Source organism: Akebia trifoliata, chromosome 4 (genome assembly GCF_017979445.1).
Source record: "Akebia trifoliata isolate Shusen 1 chromosome 4, ASM1797944v1, whole genome shotgun sequence".
NCBI classification, from domain to species: Eukaryota; Viridiplantae; Streptophyta; class Magnoliopsida; order Ranunculales; family Lardizabalaceae; genus Akebia; species Akebia trifoliata.
The window spans coordinates 41,181,601-41,200,260 of NC_141378.1; the positions used below are offsets into that span (position 1 = coordinate 41,181,601).

Below are 18,660 nucleotides of genomic sequence, written 5' to 3' on the forward strand. Positions count from 1 at the left end.
TTCAAATATTTATAAAAATATGTGGTCTTTATCTAAATAACCTGAGTCTTTTATGAAAGACTCAAGTCAAGGGCAGGTCTGAGGGTTCTACCAAAATTTTGAAGCGCTTCAAAGTTTTTTCTTTTAAGTAGGTGAAAGCAATAAAGTGAGAATCCAATTTTGAAGAGGACAGCCCTTTCAAAATTTTGATAGAGCCCTCTTTACAACATGACACGTGTCATTTTATATTTAGTTTACATCTCTATTTTCGTATTTAACCCTTCAAGATAGTTATTGGATGAGATTTGGATCTTAACATTGAGATCCCATAAAAAAAAAAAAAACTTGATCTGATAAGAGTAACTAATCATGAATCTATTCCATATAGGTGTGGACCTAGATCAACAGTGATCTGATCCAGACCCGATGCATTGACATCCCTAGTCCAGATAAAGGATCTGAGTTCCTTTTTTTTTTTTTTTTTTTAAGGATTTGACCTGTAATTTATGTGATCGGTTTTGGATCAATCATATCCCAATCTGATAGAGACTTGATCCATGATTAATGGAACCCGAACTATTATCATTTAGAGAGAAGGATACGAGAAATTTAGGAAAACTTCTCTGCAAAATGTATAGAAAATTGTGGAGAACATACGGTGAAAGAATCGTAATAGCAAAGATAACAAGGATTTACGTAGTTCGACAGTGTGCCTACCTTCACAGAACAGAACAATAATAATCACTATTTTCTTTCTTAAGTTTTACAATCTTAGAGATCTCTATTTATATAACCGAGAGTTATTAAAATAAGTAAAACTCTTCAAAATAAAAATCCCTAAAAATAGAAAACCCCTTTAAGAAAATATTACACGATTGTCATTTTCACACTTTTTAAAAAATTCGTAGTTTTACCTAGCACAACAAAATACAAGACATTTACACGACACATACAAATGATGTGTTGAGGTTTCTTACCAAAACTTCATTTGGGTTTCTCAACAAAATCCATAATCTTCAACCTCTCTAATAAAGTAATCAAATATTGATATTATTTGAGTTTTGAATGTTGAACCAAAATTAGAATAAGAAGTACCCTTATAAAAATTTGAGGATGTTGGATAAATTTTTCATCCATCAAGGTGTTTCATGTTGATTTGCTGTCTTTTGTCTCGGGATTCCTATTGAAAGCAAGTCTATAAGGATGAAGAGGAAGGGCAGAGCAATATGATCACTATTTATCCACCTAGGAGTAGAGAGGGATTTGTGATTTATGTGTTGGTGGGTAGGTATAGATAGTCAGTGCTTAGAATTGGGCAAATGCATTTGATGTGTGATATTCAATGGCTCAATTGGGATTAGATTGATGGGTTACCTTTGATTGCTAAATCTTTCAGTGTTGATTCACAGCGAATGTGCAAATCATAGCTCCTTGCTTGGTTGGAATTACATCCACGCGTTGGATTTGATTCAAATTCGACTCTTCCCCAAAGTCTCTGGTAAAAAAAGTTATGCGACAATTAAATGTTGGGCATACACATTAATTCCTTGACGTGGATTGTAATCTTATAGTGGGGATGGTTTCTAAGGGAAAATGTGTAAATTTAACCAGGAAGGGTAGGTATTTCACAGAGAAGGTTCCATTATAGCAACAGTACTGTACTGATGTTCCTAGGTATCTTTAACTTTAAAATATTTAATTTGGTGGTTTGTCCATACATCATTCTTGATGTATAGGACATCTTATTTAATTTGAAAAGCTATAAAGGTAAAGAAGACATTGGTCCAATTCAGATTGTGGGGGGAACCTCAATTCCCACCAAATTATATCGGGGTACCTAATTGTCGACTCAATCAAGTCAATCAATAAATTGTGCCAAGCAATTGTATTGTTTGAGGGCTCAGAGGAGAAAAAAATATGAAAGGAAGCTAGGATTTCTAAATCTTGTATTTTTTTGAAGAATGATGGAATGGCTCTTTGGAGCCTGTGGACGTAGTCCGATTTTGGGATGAACCCCGTAAACAAATCTTACTTTTTGTCTTCTCTCTCTTTCCATTCTCTTTAATTATTTATTTTTGTGATTTTTTATTATTTAAGTGCATCAAGAACAATGAAGATCGATTGTTAAAGGTAAATCTCAATCGAAGAATCGATGGCATACGAGATTTTACTTCACAATTATAATCTTTATAATAAATAAATAAATAAAAACACAAAACTGTTTAAATGATGACTAAAAAGGTCTAAGGGAACCCGTCATATGAGGACATAAAATTACTAGGGTGCAACTTGATTCGGTTTGAGGTCAAATTGGAATCGACATAGGTTGGTTCCACTAAAGAAGAACCAGAACCGAATCAAATTCCAATAGAATCAAACCAATCCAAATCGAACTAAAGTCAGTTTGGTGCGGTTCAGTTCTATGGATTGCCAATAATCTATAAATTGTAAGAAATAGTTTTTAATGAAAAAATAAATATAAAAATTTCATACAATTAATCACTAATCTTTCCATAAAAAGTCATTAGTTTATCCATAAAAGATCATTAATCTATGTCATATTTCCTAAAATAATTTATAATAGTTATTATATACATATATATTTATTTATTGCATAAGGGCTCAATTCTCGGTTTGATTCGATTTATACAAGCATGATCCAAGAATCGAATCAAGTTGATTGATTCTCCATTTTTGTAGTCCAGAACTGAATAGCAACTTGTTCCACATCGAACCAAACCACCCCAAAACTATAGATTTGGTTCGGTTCTTGGTTTGAACCAGCCCAAGTTGCACCCCTAAAATTTGCTTTAAATTAGAGAGATCAAAGTGTAATTTACCTAAAAACGTAATTAAGGACTCGTAAATATCTTTAAATCGAAGTCCGGTTCAATCAAACTGCGCCAAAAACCATACGTAAATCCAATTCTTTGAAGGATCAGGATCCAGACCGGTGTTTCTACTATTTTAAAACAAATCGGGCTCCTAAACAAGCCGTTTTGTTTTGTATATAGCACTCAGCCCATTGTGCTTTATGTCCAATCAAAAATTGACACGTAGACATTGTTTTGTTGGTAATAGGAAAGGGACGCCGTTCCAGATTTTGACTCTTCTTCCACAAAGTCCAACTTCATCAATGATTCAAATCTTTTAGAATCTCTATAAATAACCCTAATCTCCAAATAAAATCGCACAAAACAAAATTAAGATAACTTACTCTTACAGAGTATAGTTACAGCCATGCAATCTAAATCTAAAGTAGAACGACTGTTAAATTCTCTAGAAGAATCATTGTTTCTTTGGGAATCGAGACACAATTTGAGAAAAACGAAGAGAGACCAAAACTTCGATTCAATGTTCGACAAATTCGATATGATCTTAAATAATATAGATTTAATTCTAATTCTTAGTGATCTTTGTTGTTCACCATTGAGAGAGAGAATTTCGAAGTTACGCAAAAGAATAGAGTTAAATCGAGAAAATCTTGTTGGGGAAATGTATTCAGCTATGTATCCATTATACATAAGCATAGCGAAGATGAAAAAGATTTCAAGTTATGAGAATTTGAAATTGGATTCTATGGAAAGTGAAATTTGTGTTATCTGTCTAGAAGACATTGAAGTGGATGAAGATGACGATGATGAAGTATTGATCACAAAGTGTTCTCACAAATTCCATTTACATTGTATTTTTCATTGGCTTAGATCAAGTCAGGTTTGCCCTATTTGTCGAGACAAATTATTGTAAAATAGTTTTTATTTTTTATTTTCTTACAAATTACAAATTTATTATTAGATTTTTTTTTGGTCAAAATGAATTAAAGTTTATCAATGCAACACCATTATTTGCTCATTATTAGCTATCAAATTTTTTGAAAATTTGGATAAATTCTCTCTCTCTCTCTCTCTCTCTCTCCCTTAGTCTCATAGAAAGTCATTCGCTGAAGGAGTGATTGGATAGCTATTTCTTTCATGACCTAACGACTTCACGTGGATTGAAGAGGGGTTGACATGGCAGGACTTCTAAGCTAGTCGAACCACTTAGAAACGATGAGCAAAGTAGTTTCCTTCGACAAGCAACTCGGAGAAAGAAAGAATTGGCTAACTCATCTATACCTTCGATCTTATCTCGAAGATTAGTATTCTCCAAAAGTTGGGAGGGTCAGACAGTCTGAGGAATGGACTTGGATTGAAAGAAGTGTTGAGAAGAAAAACCCTTTAACTCAATTTCCCTCTATTATGTTTGGATTGACATGAGAGAAATTGAGACAAATTTGAAATTTTAAAATATCTTAAAAGAGATATAGGGTAGAGTTGAAATTATAAAATTTTAAAAGGGTTTCTCTCCTTTTCTCTCCACTTTTGGAGAGAAAGAAAATCACCTTTTTTTTCTTTTTCCTCTTCTCTTCTCTCCCCCACTTAACAATCCCAACAAGAGAAATGGAGAGAAACTCATTTTTATTCTCTTCTCTCCTCTCAATCCAAACAGTGGAAATTTAAAAAGGCTGTATGAAATATGCATCCTTGACACCCTATAATATTCTTAGGAGTTCAATTGTAAAAAATTAATACAATTAATTTCCTTCAAGACAAAATTAATGAGATTAAATTTGAAATTCAAAAATGGCAAAAGTTAATTTGTTTTTCTTCTTAGAAAAAAAAAGAAAGGAAGAAAAGTAAAACTTGGAACCTAAAGTTTTAGAGTTCAAACTTCAAATAGGATCCCATACCCCTAGATATCACAGCTATAGAACCAATAATTCTCTCTGAATTACATGGTGTTGTAAAAATAGAATTGAATATTTTTACTTTAAAAAAGAAAAAAAAAAAAAAAAAACTAGAATTGAGTTTCCACTTCTAAAACTAATGGATTTTTTCCCCTGAAAAATCGGACTACCATAGTGCAAGCATATATCTTCCCTATAAAAGAATATGTATTAGTCATTGAATGTAATATGCACTCACCCATCTCTCTTTGTTCCCCCTCTCGATACATTGTGAGATGTTCCAATGTGCTCGTTGGAGAGTTCTGAACAAATAATATCCATTTTTTTGTTCTCCTATATGAATGATGTAAATTTCCAAATCCAAATCTGCATATTAGATTTTCATCAAGTGATTGCTTTGACCGAAAATATGAAGCCTCATTTTCACAAAAGTCTTGATGAAGAATCTGTCATAGACCAATGCACTTTGCCCACCCGAAAAATCGGGCAACTTTTCTCGGAAGGGAATAATCTGCAACAAGGGATGGGTCGTTTGATACATCTTCAGAACTTGACCATATGTACACTCCACGCTCTTGTCGGCTACCAGGAACTGTGTTATCCAGCACAAATGCCACGAGGAATGTCATCACCATGTTTAGTGACATAAGACCATTTACTGCAAAATCAAACTGATACCATTCATCCATATAAATAATGTCAGCTCATCTCCACCATAATACTAGGAAAAAAAACAAATTAGAAGTAGGCATTAAAAGCGGAAGAAATGTTGAAGCAGCCATCCCGCTTCAAAATTTTGGTAGAACCCTCTCCTTTGATTTATACGTGGTATCTCCAAGGAGGTATCCCGAATATTAATGAAAAAATAGGGATATCAAATAAATACAAAAAGCCACGTGTCATGATACAAGGAGGGTTCCTCCAAAATTTTGAGCCGCTTCAAAGTCGGATCCACTAAAAGCTGTTAATCAACCAACTACTCCAAAAGACCTATCTGTAGGAGGGGTTGAATTATGAACATAAGGGGGTCACGGGGCTTAACTGAGGAATGAAACACCCGAGAGTTGAGGTAAATATACACTCAACACTCCCCCTCACCCATAAGGGTGGAAAGAATCGAACCCGTGGCCTATACGAACCTAAGATTGTGAGCCGAACGCCCCCCCATATATGTATATATATATATTATTAATTATTTTGAGAGATTCTATTGCCACGCCAACTTTTTCTAACACCACCCAATTCATATGTAAATCACCAAAGAATTAGCATGTGTTGGGGTGGCATTAGCAAAAGTTGGTGTGGCAATAGAATCTTCCATTATTTTATGAGTTAGGACATAGATTAATGACTTTTTGATGGATAAATTAATGAAGTTTTTTATGGATAGGTTAATGAAAATATTAAATTAAATTTTATGTTTAGTATATATTTGTTTTTTTTTTTTCCAACTAAAAATATGTCACTTCCAAGTAAGTTCATAGAATATTGGCAACCCATAGAACTGAACCAAACCAAACCGACCTTAATTCGGTTTGGGTCTATTGGCATTTCAGTTCGGTTCGGTTCTGGTTCTTATTTAGTAGAACCGACCTTTGCCGGTTCGGTTCAATTTGGCCCCAAACTGAACCAAGTTGGATCCCCTACAAGTTTGTTCAATGCATGCATCAATAATTCTGTATTTCTTGATGCATATATTTGTGGATTGCACATATTAAGAATATTTATGCTTACTTCTTTACTGCCGGTGTGGACTGGTCCGTCAGATGCCGCTCCATAAGGAACAAAATAACTTGGCAATATGAAGCTAGTATCCTGTTGATATTGTTGAAAATATGCAGGAATGGAAAAACCAAAGAACAAGGAAACACCGACAATTGTTATATTTCTAAAGCTTCTTGTTGGACTGTACTGCAAAGTGGAAAGACCCAATGCAACAATTAACGCCCACATGAAACACAGTACTGAAGCAGCTAAGGCCATTGGTATTGAAGCAAGAAGGGCGCCCACTTTTCCTGATACCAAAAAAGAAAAAAATTTAAGAGAATTATTAACCATATATGCTTACAGTGTCACTGAAAATGGACAGCTATTGAACTCCCAAATTTGAAAGTTCTTAGAATTTTGTCTTTTGGATGCCACAAATTGATGCGATAATGCATGGATTTTTGCAATTGAGGACATTTCACCTTACCTACAAATGAGAAGAGGATCAAAAAGCCCGCTCCAACTTCGACAGCTCTTCGACTTGCCACCTTTGTTATGTCAATGGTATGCACATTTTCGGTCAACGTTGTTGACCCAGTACCCGTACCCCAAAGTCCTGCCAGGAAACTACAAAAACCTTCCAATCCTATTCCTCTACTGACAATTCCTGGTGTTGGGGGCTTTGAATTAACTAATAAAGATGTAGAGTGATATGTTCCAACCTGGGATGTATTAGACCAAGTGCATTTGGGTTAGACTTTATAGACCCATAAACAGATATGAACGTTTCAGAGAGCTTATATTTTTTTAATGACCGCACCCCTCCTATTTCTTCTTCTTCTTCTTCTTCTCCCAAGAAGCTCTTTCAGAAACCCAGATGAGAAGAGTACTTCGAGCTCTGAAAGGGCAAGTTAGAAGAGGGAGATAGAGTTCTATTTTAATTCTCTCTTTGTTCTTTTTTAATAATCAGTACGATCCATTGGAATCGTATCACAGGTGCTCCCATCTTCCTCTTCTTCTGTTTTTTTCTTTTGAGAGCTTCTATTGCCACACCAACTTTTGCTAACGCTGGCCCAAGATGTGTGCTAATTCTATTGTGATTTACAAATGAGTGGGGTGACATTAGCAAAAGTTGGTATGGCAATAGAATCTCTCTTTTTTATTTCAGAACCCCTTTATAACGGGGAATTTTTCCCAAAATGTGCACAACTTATGTCCAAATTCCGGTTTCAGTACACTGTTTATTTTAATTCCCAAAACATGCATGAATCATTTTCCATCGAGTTTGTTGGTAGTTATTTTTAATTTAAAATGACGAATTCGCTGGTATTAAAGTGACAAATTCATCGGTAAATTTAAAGTCAAAATATCTTCGATTTTAAAGTGACGGATTTTCTGGTATTAAAGTGCCGAATTCGTTGGTATTAAAGTGACGAATTCGCAGGTAAATTTAAAGATAAAATATCCTTGTATGAATTTGCTGAAAAATGATTCATGCATGTTTCGGAATTAATATGAACAGTATACTGGATTCGGAATTTCGTCATATTCAGCACACAAAATGGTAATTCACCCTTATTCTAGTGTGTCCATAATTCCATCAACTGATATGTTACAAAAGAAAGTTGGAGTGGCAATATATGTTCTCCTATTTAATGAAAACAAAAGGCATATAAGCTACTCACCGAATCCACTGACACAACCAATGAAACGATGATCATGATGAAGGAAGTCCTGAAATGGATTGTAGGGATGCCCCACTGAAAAGGATAGGGAACTCTAACCCAATTGGCAGTTGTCCAAGCATTAGAAGCATCAGTTCGGCAATGCTTCATCGTATATGCATGTTGTCTACATGCATCGGATAAGATGTTTGAACTTGGTACGTTGGTGGTGCAGCCTTTGTAGCTGTACGCTCCACCAGCTGTCAAAAAGACTGCGTACACCCATACCATTGTAACGCTAAGAGGCACCTGCAACAGTTATTAATATAAGAGGAGGAGAACTATGAATATAAGAGGGTCATGGGGCTTAACTAGGGTATGACACACCCGAGAACGGAGGAATATATTCACTCCACACTCCCCCTCATCCATAAGGGTGGAAAGAATTATAACCTATACTAACCTAGCACTCTAATATAATATTAACCAACCAACTACTCCAAAAGACCGATCTGTTGGAAAGGAGGAGAACTATGAATATAAGAGGGTTACGGGGCTTAACTGGGGTATGACACACCCGAGAATGGAGGAAAATATACACTCAACATTCCCCCTCACCCATAAGGATGGAATGAATTGAACCCGGTAACCTATACGAACCTAGCGCTCTGATGCCATGTTAACCAACCAACAACTCCAAAAGAATGATCTGTTGGAGAGGGAGAGAACTATGAATATAAGAGGGTCGTGGGGCTTAACTGGGGTATGACACCCGAGAGTGGAGGAGGAAAATATACAGTCAATAAGTATTTTGCGTGATGTGTGTGGATGTGAAAGTAAAGCCATATTTCAAATCTAGTCAGCAAACAAAGATATGAAACCTCTACTAAAGAACTAACAAGAGGGTGTAAGAAGTACCGCGTACACTCGAAATATCCTATGCCCAAAGATGGAAACTCCTCGAAGGTACTGAAAATAATGGCAATGGAGTGGACAGTGAGTGTCAATCATAAATCAAGCAAATGCACGTAAATGTGTCAAAAATTCAAAAACAGATTTTAAAAATCCACACTGTAACAGTAAGAAGTGAATTAGGATTGAAGAACAAAATTAATTATTGAGTTGCTTACCAGGGAGAAAATAAGGACCAAGAGTATCTGAGGAATACTGATTTCCACACAACTACCAGCTTGAGGAAAACCATAGCTGAAAAATGCTAAACCGACTGCAGCAACCGTAGGTGCTACCACAACTGGGTTTATCAACCTGCAATGCAATAGTATATATACAAATAAGATGGAATCCATTTCAGATACAATAGTGACATACGATCTTATTGTACTTGATATGGTAGCTTGTGAAGAAAAAGATATCTGGTTCTAGAGTAAAGGTGTCCAAACAGAGTATATAAAGTGGGAAAGGTAGAAAATTTGAAACATATACTTATAAATACTATTATAAAGATGATAGAAGGCAGGCGTAGAAGTGGTTTGACACCAAAATTTAAGTGGTCATAAATGCTCCCACTTTTATATTTAAATTTAGAGTCGTTCTAAACTGACTTCGTTGGACACTGTGCTGCCATGGCCGTGGACAGAGAACCATAGCACTTTTTCCTCGAGAACCATGGCTCTTTTTCCTCATTAATATAATGAAGGCCATTTTAGTAAAAAACCCAGAAAATTGTGACTCACGGTCCCAGAATCACCTTGCTTAGTATTCAAAATTACAAAAATATCCCTTTTTTACTATTTAATCTATAAAGAAAACCTCTAACCAATATTTTAAATTACAAATAAGCCCTTTTGATACATGTGCATTTGCACATGCCACCTTCTAGTATAATTTAAAATACACAGCCTGAGAACATTATAAAATGGTACATTAATGGAATACGACATGCACAATGGCAAATGGAAACATCCATTTGAAAACTTACTTTTGTTATAACCCCCCTTTGGACCATAGTGTCTTTGACAGCCAGAAACCATTGAGGGTTCAAATAAAATAACTTAAGCAATATATAGTAGGCAATTCCCACGAGCTAGAATGTTTTGTTTCGGAGCTCCATTATATTGCTATAGAATTGAAGTCGTGTGAAAAGAAATTAAAGAGTGAAACAGCATGACTCTAGGATATTCAATATTACATTGTTGCTTATTAAAAATAATGAAACAAAAAGGAAACAAATAAATAATAAAAAGAAATGACCAATAAAAAATAGAAAAATAAAAGAAATGCATCACCATGCACAGGGAAGAGATTAAATGGGAGACTGTTAAAGTACCTCAGAAGAAGAGACATAAGACCGCTGTATCCTAAGAAGCTTTGGAAAATTGAACCTACAATAATCGCCCCTTGCAACTCCCTCATTATGTCCTTAAATTTCTGCATTTATTTAAAAATGGGCACCAAACATCTCAGGAAAATGTTGTAGAATTCAAATATTTCATTGAGTCATTGAGGAATATCAAAGTCTTGAGAAATCTCATAGTAATTTTATGAGGAAACAATATGATTAATTGCAATATATCTAATTCCTAGTAAAAGCTTTCAAACTCTACTTTTTTTCGATATTATTAAAAAAAAAAAATGCAATTTTATGAGGAAACAATATGATTAATTGCAATATATCTAATTCCTAGTAAAAGCTTTCAAACTCTACTTTTTTTCGATATTATTAAAAAAAAAAATGCTGCAAAATTTTCATTAAATGTTCAAGTTTTTTGTGACTGAGAAGCCATTCACTGGTACAATAGCCCTTTTGAGATGAGAAATTTTAGTTAATGGAGCAGACTTACATTTTCGGCAAGGTTTCGATATTCTCGAGAATTTAAGATAACCAAAGCTGGGGCCAAATAGATGAACGAGGCTCCTTGAACTAAAGGAAGCCGGGTACCAAAGTAGGAATGCAGTATCGTCGAAAAGCCGGACACCAACAGCATAGTGGAAATCACGGTGGCAGTATCCTTCTGTCAACACAAACTCAATAAAAAGAACATTATTATCATGTTTTTAATTGGTCCATGAATATATTGCCACACCAACTTTTGCTAATGCCACTCCAATTCATATGTAAATCCCAAAATGAATGAGCACACATCTTGGGGTTTCATTAGCAAAAGTTGGTGTGGCAATAGAAGCTCTCTAAATTAAATCCAAAGATGTGATACTTACATCAGTTCCACCCATGGCTGGTACGATGATCAATGGGATGAAAATAAGTGAACCAGCCAATGATAAATAATGCTGCAAACCATAGTATATAAGGGGAGCTGCAGTTGGAGATTCCACAGAAGAATAGAAAACAATGAATGGTTATTCATACAAATCAATCTGGACCCTAAATGTAGGGTTTGTAAAATACTACCAAAGGCTTAAATAAATCAGAAATATAGGGCTAGAAAAATAAGCATTTTCTGTGTGTTTAAGAATACAACATCAGGGTAGGAAGAAATTTTTTGTTTTGTTTTCAGCAATGAGTAATTGTAGGTAACAGAAAGGACCACTGAATCTCGTATGAACACCACCACAACTACATTAATAAAGGAAACTAATGTTTTAAGAGGTATAACCCTTCTAGAACTATATTCAATATCGAGGACAGATAGATATCAAAGGTCTGGAAAGTAGTTCTCTTGATGATTAACAGTAATTTTCCAACTAAATCAGGTTCAACCGCTTTGGACCCGGGTTGTTGTATCAACGCTCCACAAGCCTTACTAACTTAGCTAAGTTGGCACCTTCGACTAAGTAAGCCAGCATATAATACACCACAATGGCCAAGAATTTTTATTTTTTATTTAATTTTTTTGTAATCGAGGTGTCCGGGTCTCTAACACCACCCGACTAATCCTTGGGTACTGCAGCGACCCCTAAGGGGTGATTTGAACTCGAGACCTTCGCTTCCTAAGGCATGGTCTTGGCCATATCACCAACCCTTTGGAGTTAAAATGTTGAATGATATAATTTATTGATCCCATCTTGGAAATAAAACCATTTGACACCATGATCCTTACATGCTGGAGTTAACCCATTCCATGTAATACCATGAACATAAACTTGGTTCGACAAGCGTATCAATCCTTGCCAAGTGGAAACTGACATGTTTGTTGTGTCATAAGACACGCATCAGAGAAGAAATAAAAAACATAACATGGGTGACACTTATGAACTAGGCTAAAATTGTTGAGTTTATATTTTCCTCCACTCTCAGGTGTGTCATACCCCCAAGTCAAGCCCCATGACCCTCTTATATTCATTGTTCTCCCCTTCTCCAACAGGCCAGTCTTTTGGGGTAAATGGTTTGTCAACATGGTTCTCCCCCCCTCTCCAAGATTATCTCCTTGATTGTTGGAAGATCTGTCAACTATGTCCTTGGAAGATCTCATCCAGCTATGCATCTCCAACGGATCTCCTATTCTTTTTATGCATCTATCTATTGTAACCAAATTTGTTTTCTTTATTCCATATCTCATCCTTCAATCAAGGATTCATTGTAATTATACATACCTTAGCAAGTTAATGCAATATACACGTTTTTGCTCACTCTTCTCTATTAAGTAGAATTTACATCGTATCAGAGCCCTAGGTTCGTATAGGTCACGGGTTCAAATCTTTCCACCCTTATGGGTGAGGGGGAGTGTTGAGTGTATATTTTCCTCCATTCTCGGGTGTGTCACACCAGTCAAGCCCTGTGACCCTCTTATTCATTGTTCTCCCCTTCTCCAACCTATTGGTCTTTTGGGATAAATGGTTTGTCAACATAGTATCAGAGCTTTGGTTCATATTGGTTATCGGTTCAAATCTTTCCATCCTTATGGGTGAGGGGGAATGTTGAGGGCTAGTTTCCTCCACTCTCAATTGGGGTATACCCCACTTGTCCCCCATGAACCTCATATATTAATAGTTGTTGTCTCCCTAACACTAATTGATTTTGGAGTAAATGGTCCGTTAACAAAAATGCATAATGACAGTTAGGATTGAGGGCCCCCACCCCTTTTGAGAGATATCTCTAGGGAAAATTACATGGTTTTCTTTCTTTCTTTTCTTTTTTGGTGATGGTAGAAGGGGAGTTCCATTACCTCAGTAAGTAAAATGGTCCTCGTTTTATACAAGGGTTGTCGTTGATCTTCAATTACTGTCCTAGTACAAATACATTTCTTCTTTAATACCCTTTTCATCCAATCATTCCCTATTATGTTAATTGGTGAACTTATAAGAGTTCTGTTTTCTAATAAGGATGAGCTCAAAGCACCAGCATCAAGCAAGGCTTACAAAAAAAAAATAATCTTAACAATTATAACTATCAATGTTGCTTTAAAACAAAGCCAAACACTAAGAAAGTTTAAGAGTAAACTAACCAAACCCCGGATTTTCTCTCAGCCCACACCTTATCCTGGACGGTTTGTGTGACCCTCCATGCTCAGGTTCTCTATCCTCTGGAAACGCATCGATTTCCAATCTTTGCTCATCATTGCTGGCTTCTTTCTTCGGTTCAACATTCGAATTAATCCCCAAAACTTCCCTCCCATTCGGCTCGACTTTCTTCTCATCTTCCTTCGTTGACTCCAAATCAGGCTCAATCCCAATTCTCTTCTTTTGGATTCCAACTCTCTCAGGTCCATCCCTCAAACCCAAAACACCATCACTTCCATTCTTCCTCGCCTCACGCCCAACCCCAGAAACTGGTTCAATCTCAATTCCCCTGTTCTCTCTGGTCCGACCCAAAATCGGATCAATCTCAATTTTTGGAGACGACCCACCGCGGCCTCTATCAAGACCCTTCTCCAAATCAAAACCCAAACCATCATTTTTCTCATCAGGGTCTCTCTCACTCACAGTGGTGGTAGTTGTCTCTCCTGATAAATTGAGGTTGAACCCGGTTCTCTTAGCCCAGGATTTCAATTCTCTTGGGTTGTGATCGGTTCTTGGAACAAATGGACCGATCTTAGGAAGGTGAGAATCGGGTTTTTGCTGACCCTTTTGCATTTTGGACTTATCTAGGGTTTCTGAACTCGACCCAACTTCCATTGAAGCTTTTCTTGAAATAGGTATCTAATTTCACACAGAAAACCAACAGAAGAAGAAGAAGAGAGAGAGAGAGGCTTAGTAGCTAAGGAAGAGAGGATTGGAGCGAGAGGATTTGGGGATTATTGAGGAGAGAGAGAAAGTAGAGTAGTGGAGAGAATCATTTTTAGGATATTTTTTTTTTTCCAGTTTTTCTTCTTTGATGAGAGTGTGTGTGAATCAAGTGAGTGAGAGGGTAAGCTTTAACAACCGTCGGTTGCCAGTTGCTATCAGTAGTTGGAGCTTTCAGAAATGGTATGAAATTACTAAAACACCCCTATTTGTCCGTTACGAATCGATCTGGAACATTAATAATAATTACAAGTGTAATATAATCCAACTTCACTTTTTTCAAGAGCTTACTTTCATTTGAAGTTTGTTGAATTCGGTGAGTCAACTCATAAAAATATGATGTGTTAACTCGGAAATGTCTGCATATGTTTACAATCTTGGAAAACAGTTTTGTCTCGTTCTTGAACACACCGAGATGACTCATCCCACGACATCATTTTTGTAAATCTATGAACTAGAAAAGAGAAGAAGAAGCTCGACTCGAAGAAGCACCAACGAAGAATAGGGCCTATTTGTTATGGCTTTTTTCGATGATTTTTTTTTTTGCTTTAAATTGAAAAGGTCGAAAAATCACATTTGTTGGTGATGACTTCTACTTAACAGCTTTTGCGGGAAGTTCAAAAGTATATTTTTGAAACGTCTTATTAGGACTGCTTTCGTGCAAGGGCCACCATGAGAAGCCAGCATCAAAAAAAGTTTGAGGGTGAAAATGACGATTTCATCACTCATTCTTCTTAACTCATCTATTAAATAACATAATCAATTCGACTTTTCTCTATTATTTTTTCATCAACTTCTGTAACAAGCAAGATTCACCTGAACACAGCTTCCTAGACTATGAGCTTTTGTTTCTCTTAAACATAGAATTCTGACACAAAAGTTAGAATATGTACAAACAAATCTAAGAGAGGAAAAAGATAGACTAGGACTTCTCATATTGCCTCATTCACGAACATTGAGATGACACGATGAAGTCATCTTGGTTTCAAACAATTTTTAAAACCTTGGAAGTCACTCCGAGATACAATAATTATGGTGCTTACCAGTGATGGTGGTGGTGGTGAAAGTAAAGCTTCTAACAAACAATAAGCATGAATTGACTATAAGGAAAGTAGAGACACTGATTCCAAAGGTACATTATAATTTTGATCATTGGACTCAGTCACACTAACCTAACTCAAAAGTTATTGGATGGATAACATCTTTTCCTATAAATTTCTTGTTTTTAATTATCTTTATTTATTATTAAAAAAATATCAACTATATAAATCATTTATTCAAAAAATATCTAATCTTGTATTCATGGGCACTTTCACAAAAATGACAATTTTGTGGTCAATTGAAACAAATAATCTCTGTTACATGCACCTCAAGATTCAACCATAAATCTCAAGTATCAATCAATGGACTTGATCTTGGGATCATAGGTTTCCTCTACTACCATCTTTTTCTTTACTAAGACAAAACGTGATTTTAAATTATTAAAGTAACCTTATCACCTTGACCTTAATACTCCTCAAATTCATATTTTCAAATCATTCTTCAAAGTAATCAAATAGAATATTCTTCAATTCATACTTTTAGTTTATTCTTAAAAGTAATTATGTAGCCTCCACTCAACTAATAACCTTTGTTTTATTTTATTTTTTAAGTTTTTAAAGTTAAAATTCTTACTTTTTGAAGAAAAAAAATAGGAAGATATTTTCCTGAAACAATAGTCCATCTTCTATATGTTGTTTGTCGTACACAATTAATATATCCATCAATCGAGACCACTAATTCAATAGTTGATGGTTCTCAGAGACTCATAGATCCAATTTCCTTTCTAAAACAGTCTAGATCAATGAATCTCTTGATAAGTAAATCATAAAATCTAAGTAGTCGATTGAGGATATCATGTCTTTTATTTCTAACCCCTTCTTTTAAGGGCATAAGCCTTAATAGCAAGTTGGTGAATCAAATGATTTTTTGTTAAAAAAAGAGAGTTGATATTGCCATACCAACTTTTTTATGATATCCCAATTAACGAAATTATATATGACACACCATTTATTGAAAAAAATAATCGGAGCAACCTCAAGTGTATTGAGAAGGCCCCTTACACTTAACTAAGTGGTAAATGCTTAAGGAGAGTTGATCACATGACCTAGATTCAAATCACGTTAAATCCACCTTCACCTCCATTAATCACTAACCCCTTGCTTGTCTGGCCAAAAAAAAACTTAGGTGTGTTGTGATGAAAAGTAGAAAATACATTCTTAAGAAACAAATCCAAATTTCTATTAAAATAAAAATGTCTCTATGGTGTTATAAATCATATAAAAAATATTGCATTTGATCATGTCCTAGTCTAGTTGGTTGAACAATATGCATCATCATCATACACAAATCTACAATCATTATAGTCAAAAAAAAAAAAAAAAATTTGAAAGATGGTCAATTGGTTAGTGCTTGTTGGATTCTTTCCACCTAACTATGGGGTGTTATCGATCTCTAATGAGTAGATCTTCCACCTTCAAAAATCTTCACAAGAAGAATAAAATGTAAAGGGAGGGGTGGGGCAACAATTAAAAATATAAAAGAATAGTTGCCCTCATTCTAGATCTGAATTAATTTCATTGATAGGGATGTTATAAAATAAAATATTGGTGTGAAAATATCGAATCTCTAAAAAAAAATATATTATACAAATAATCAAACCACGAAATTATCATAATTGACACTATAACATTGTTTGCCTATTATTTCTAACCCAATGGTTTCTAATCTCGCCACCATATCTCATTTAGTAAAGCAAACAAATACACACTTATTTATTAAGTTATATTTTCTTCCTTGCTTACTTTTACAATGAATGATTTGAGTATATTCTAAAGTAATAGAAATTATATTCTTGTTATTGAGCATATAGCTCAATTTGATGTTTTAATCCGTGTTTTCATGGTTATAAGATATTGTTCCATTCAACATAGTTATATTTAATACCCTTTTTAGTCATAACCACCTTGCATTTATAATCTCAAAATTTTCAAAATTAAGATTTTGTCAATATATATGGCCAAGGCGTCTCTCCAAAAAGGAGAGATTTTGAGTTGAAGGCCCCCCCTCGTTGGCTATCCACAAAGATTTATCCCTACTTACCCGATATGTGTGGTTTGTAAGGGTATTACATATATCATGTAAATACCCCAATTTGCACGAACCCATTAGAAAAAACTCAAAATTTCAAATCTCAAGTTGATTTCAATTAAGAACTTAAAACCCTTGAACGGGCCCATATTGCATAATAATTGCCACTCGACACTTTTCTTTATGCATACATGCACACATTCATTATGTCATATCATTTTGCATACCTAAACCTTATCCTTAATCCATATCTAATTTCATACCCACTTTTTTAACCCATCGTTCCAAATCCATACACCGACCCAATCCAAACCTATTTTCTATTAACCAACTATTACCCATACCCTAACCCAATACTAAGCCCACATCTAAGTCTAGTCCAAATACAAACATATAAAAAAATTTATAAACTTGAGACTTATCTTGCGTCAAACTTTTATTCTTTCTAAGATTAAAAATTAATCAAATAAATATCTATATATCCTAGTTTCAATAATGTTGTTATACAAGATAATGAAACTTTGAAACTTACCTTACATCAAACTACAATTTTTTATTTTATTTTTTGAAAATGAAAATTTGTCAAATGAATCTTCATGCATCATAATTTTATTAATATTTTTATACTAAACAATGGATTTGTAACCACTCCTCCTCGATCCCAAAGCCTCCCCAATCCTCAAAATGCTCATGCCATATGTAAACTTCTTCATATGCTTGATGTTGCATTTTATGAAAAGGTTAACTAAGACAAATTGCATATATATATATGGGAAATGTTCAACACCCTAAGCTTTACCCTACAATTTAACAAACGTGTTTTGTCCTACATGGGTTAGAAGTTTTGGAATGGGCTGATTTTTGGTGAGGATGATCTTCTAATCATAGAAGATCATCTTCACCAAAAATCAGCCCATTCCAAAAAATTTAGCCCTATGTTTACAAGTTGAAAAATCGTGAATCGTCCATTTTTTGTAAATCATTTTTTATGGGGTTAGAAGTTTTGGAATGGGCTGATTTTTTGTGAGGATGATCTCCTCACCATAGAGATCATCCTCACCAAAAATCAGCCTATTCCAAAACTTCTAACCCATGTAGGACAAAACATGTTTGTTAAAGTGTAGGAAAAAGCTTAGGGTGGCGAACGGGACCTATATATATATATCGAACGGCCCGAAAGAGTTTGCTAAAGCGTAAGGTAAACGGTAAGGCGTTGAACGCCTCTCATATATATATATATATATATACAATTTCAGAATGTTCAACATTCCAAATGCAACCTCTAAAATGTGGAAGTAGTTTGACCAAAAATAT

General features: G+C 35.0%; 1 protein-coding gene across 1 annotated transcript; it reads right to left on the bottom strand.

Annotated features, from left to right (window-relative positions):
• Nucleotides 1–4,697: 4,697 nt before the first annotated feature.
• Nucleotides 4,698–14,325, bottom strand: LOC147404997 (Xanthine/uracil permease family protein). The gene is made up of 10 exons (XM_086441122.1): nt 13,440–14,325; nt 11,254–11,351; nt 10,878–11,048; nt 10,364–10,464; nt 9,207–9,342; nt 8,995–9,045; nt 8,098–8,385; nt 6,900–7,134; nt 6,440–6,720; nt 4,698–5,376 (listed from the first exon to the last, which is right to left on the bottom strand). The coding sequence occupies exons 1-10, from the start codon at nt 14,107–14,109 to the stop codon at nt 5,155–5,157; spliced, it is 2,253 nt and encodes a 750-aa protein (XP_086297248.1). The 5' UTR covers nt 14,110–14,325; the 3' UTR covers nt 4,698–5,154.
• Between the last annotated feature and the right edge of the window lie 4,335 nt (nt 14,326–18,660).

Bases quoted from the DNA above. Each gene is read 5' to 3' on its own strand.
- LOC147404997 (XM_086441122.1), bottom strand. From the start codon at position 14,109: ATGGAAGTTGGGTCGAGTTCAGAAACCCTAGATAAGTCCAAAATGCAA. The intron at 9,343-10,363 runs GTACTTTAACAG...ATTGCATTGCAG, and splicing joins CTTATGTCTCTTCTTCTGAG to GTTGATAAACCCAGTTGTGG. The intron at 7,135-8,097 runs GTGAGTAGCTTA...AATACATCCCAG, and splicing joins TGGTTGTGTCAGTGGATTCG to GTTGGAACATATCACTCTAC.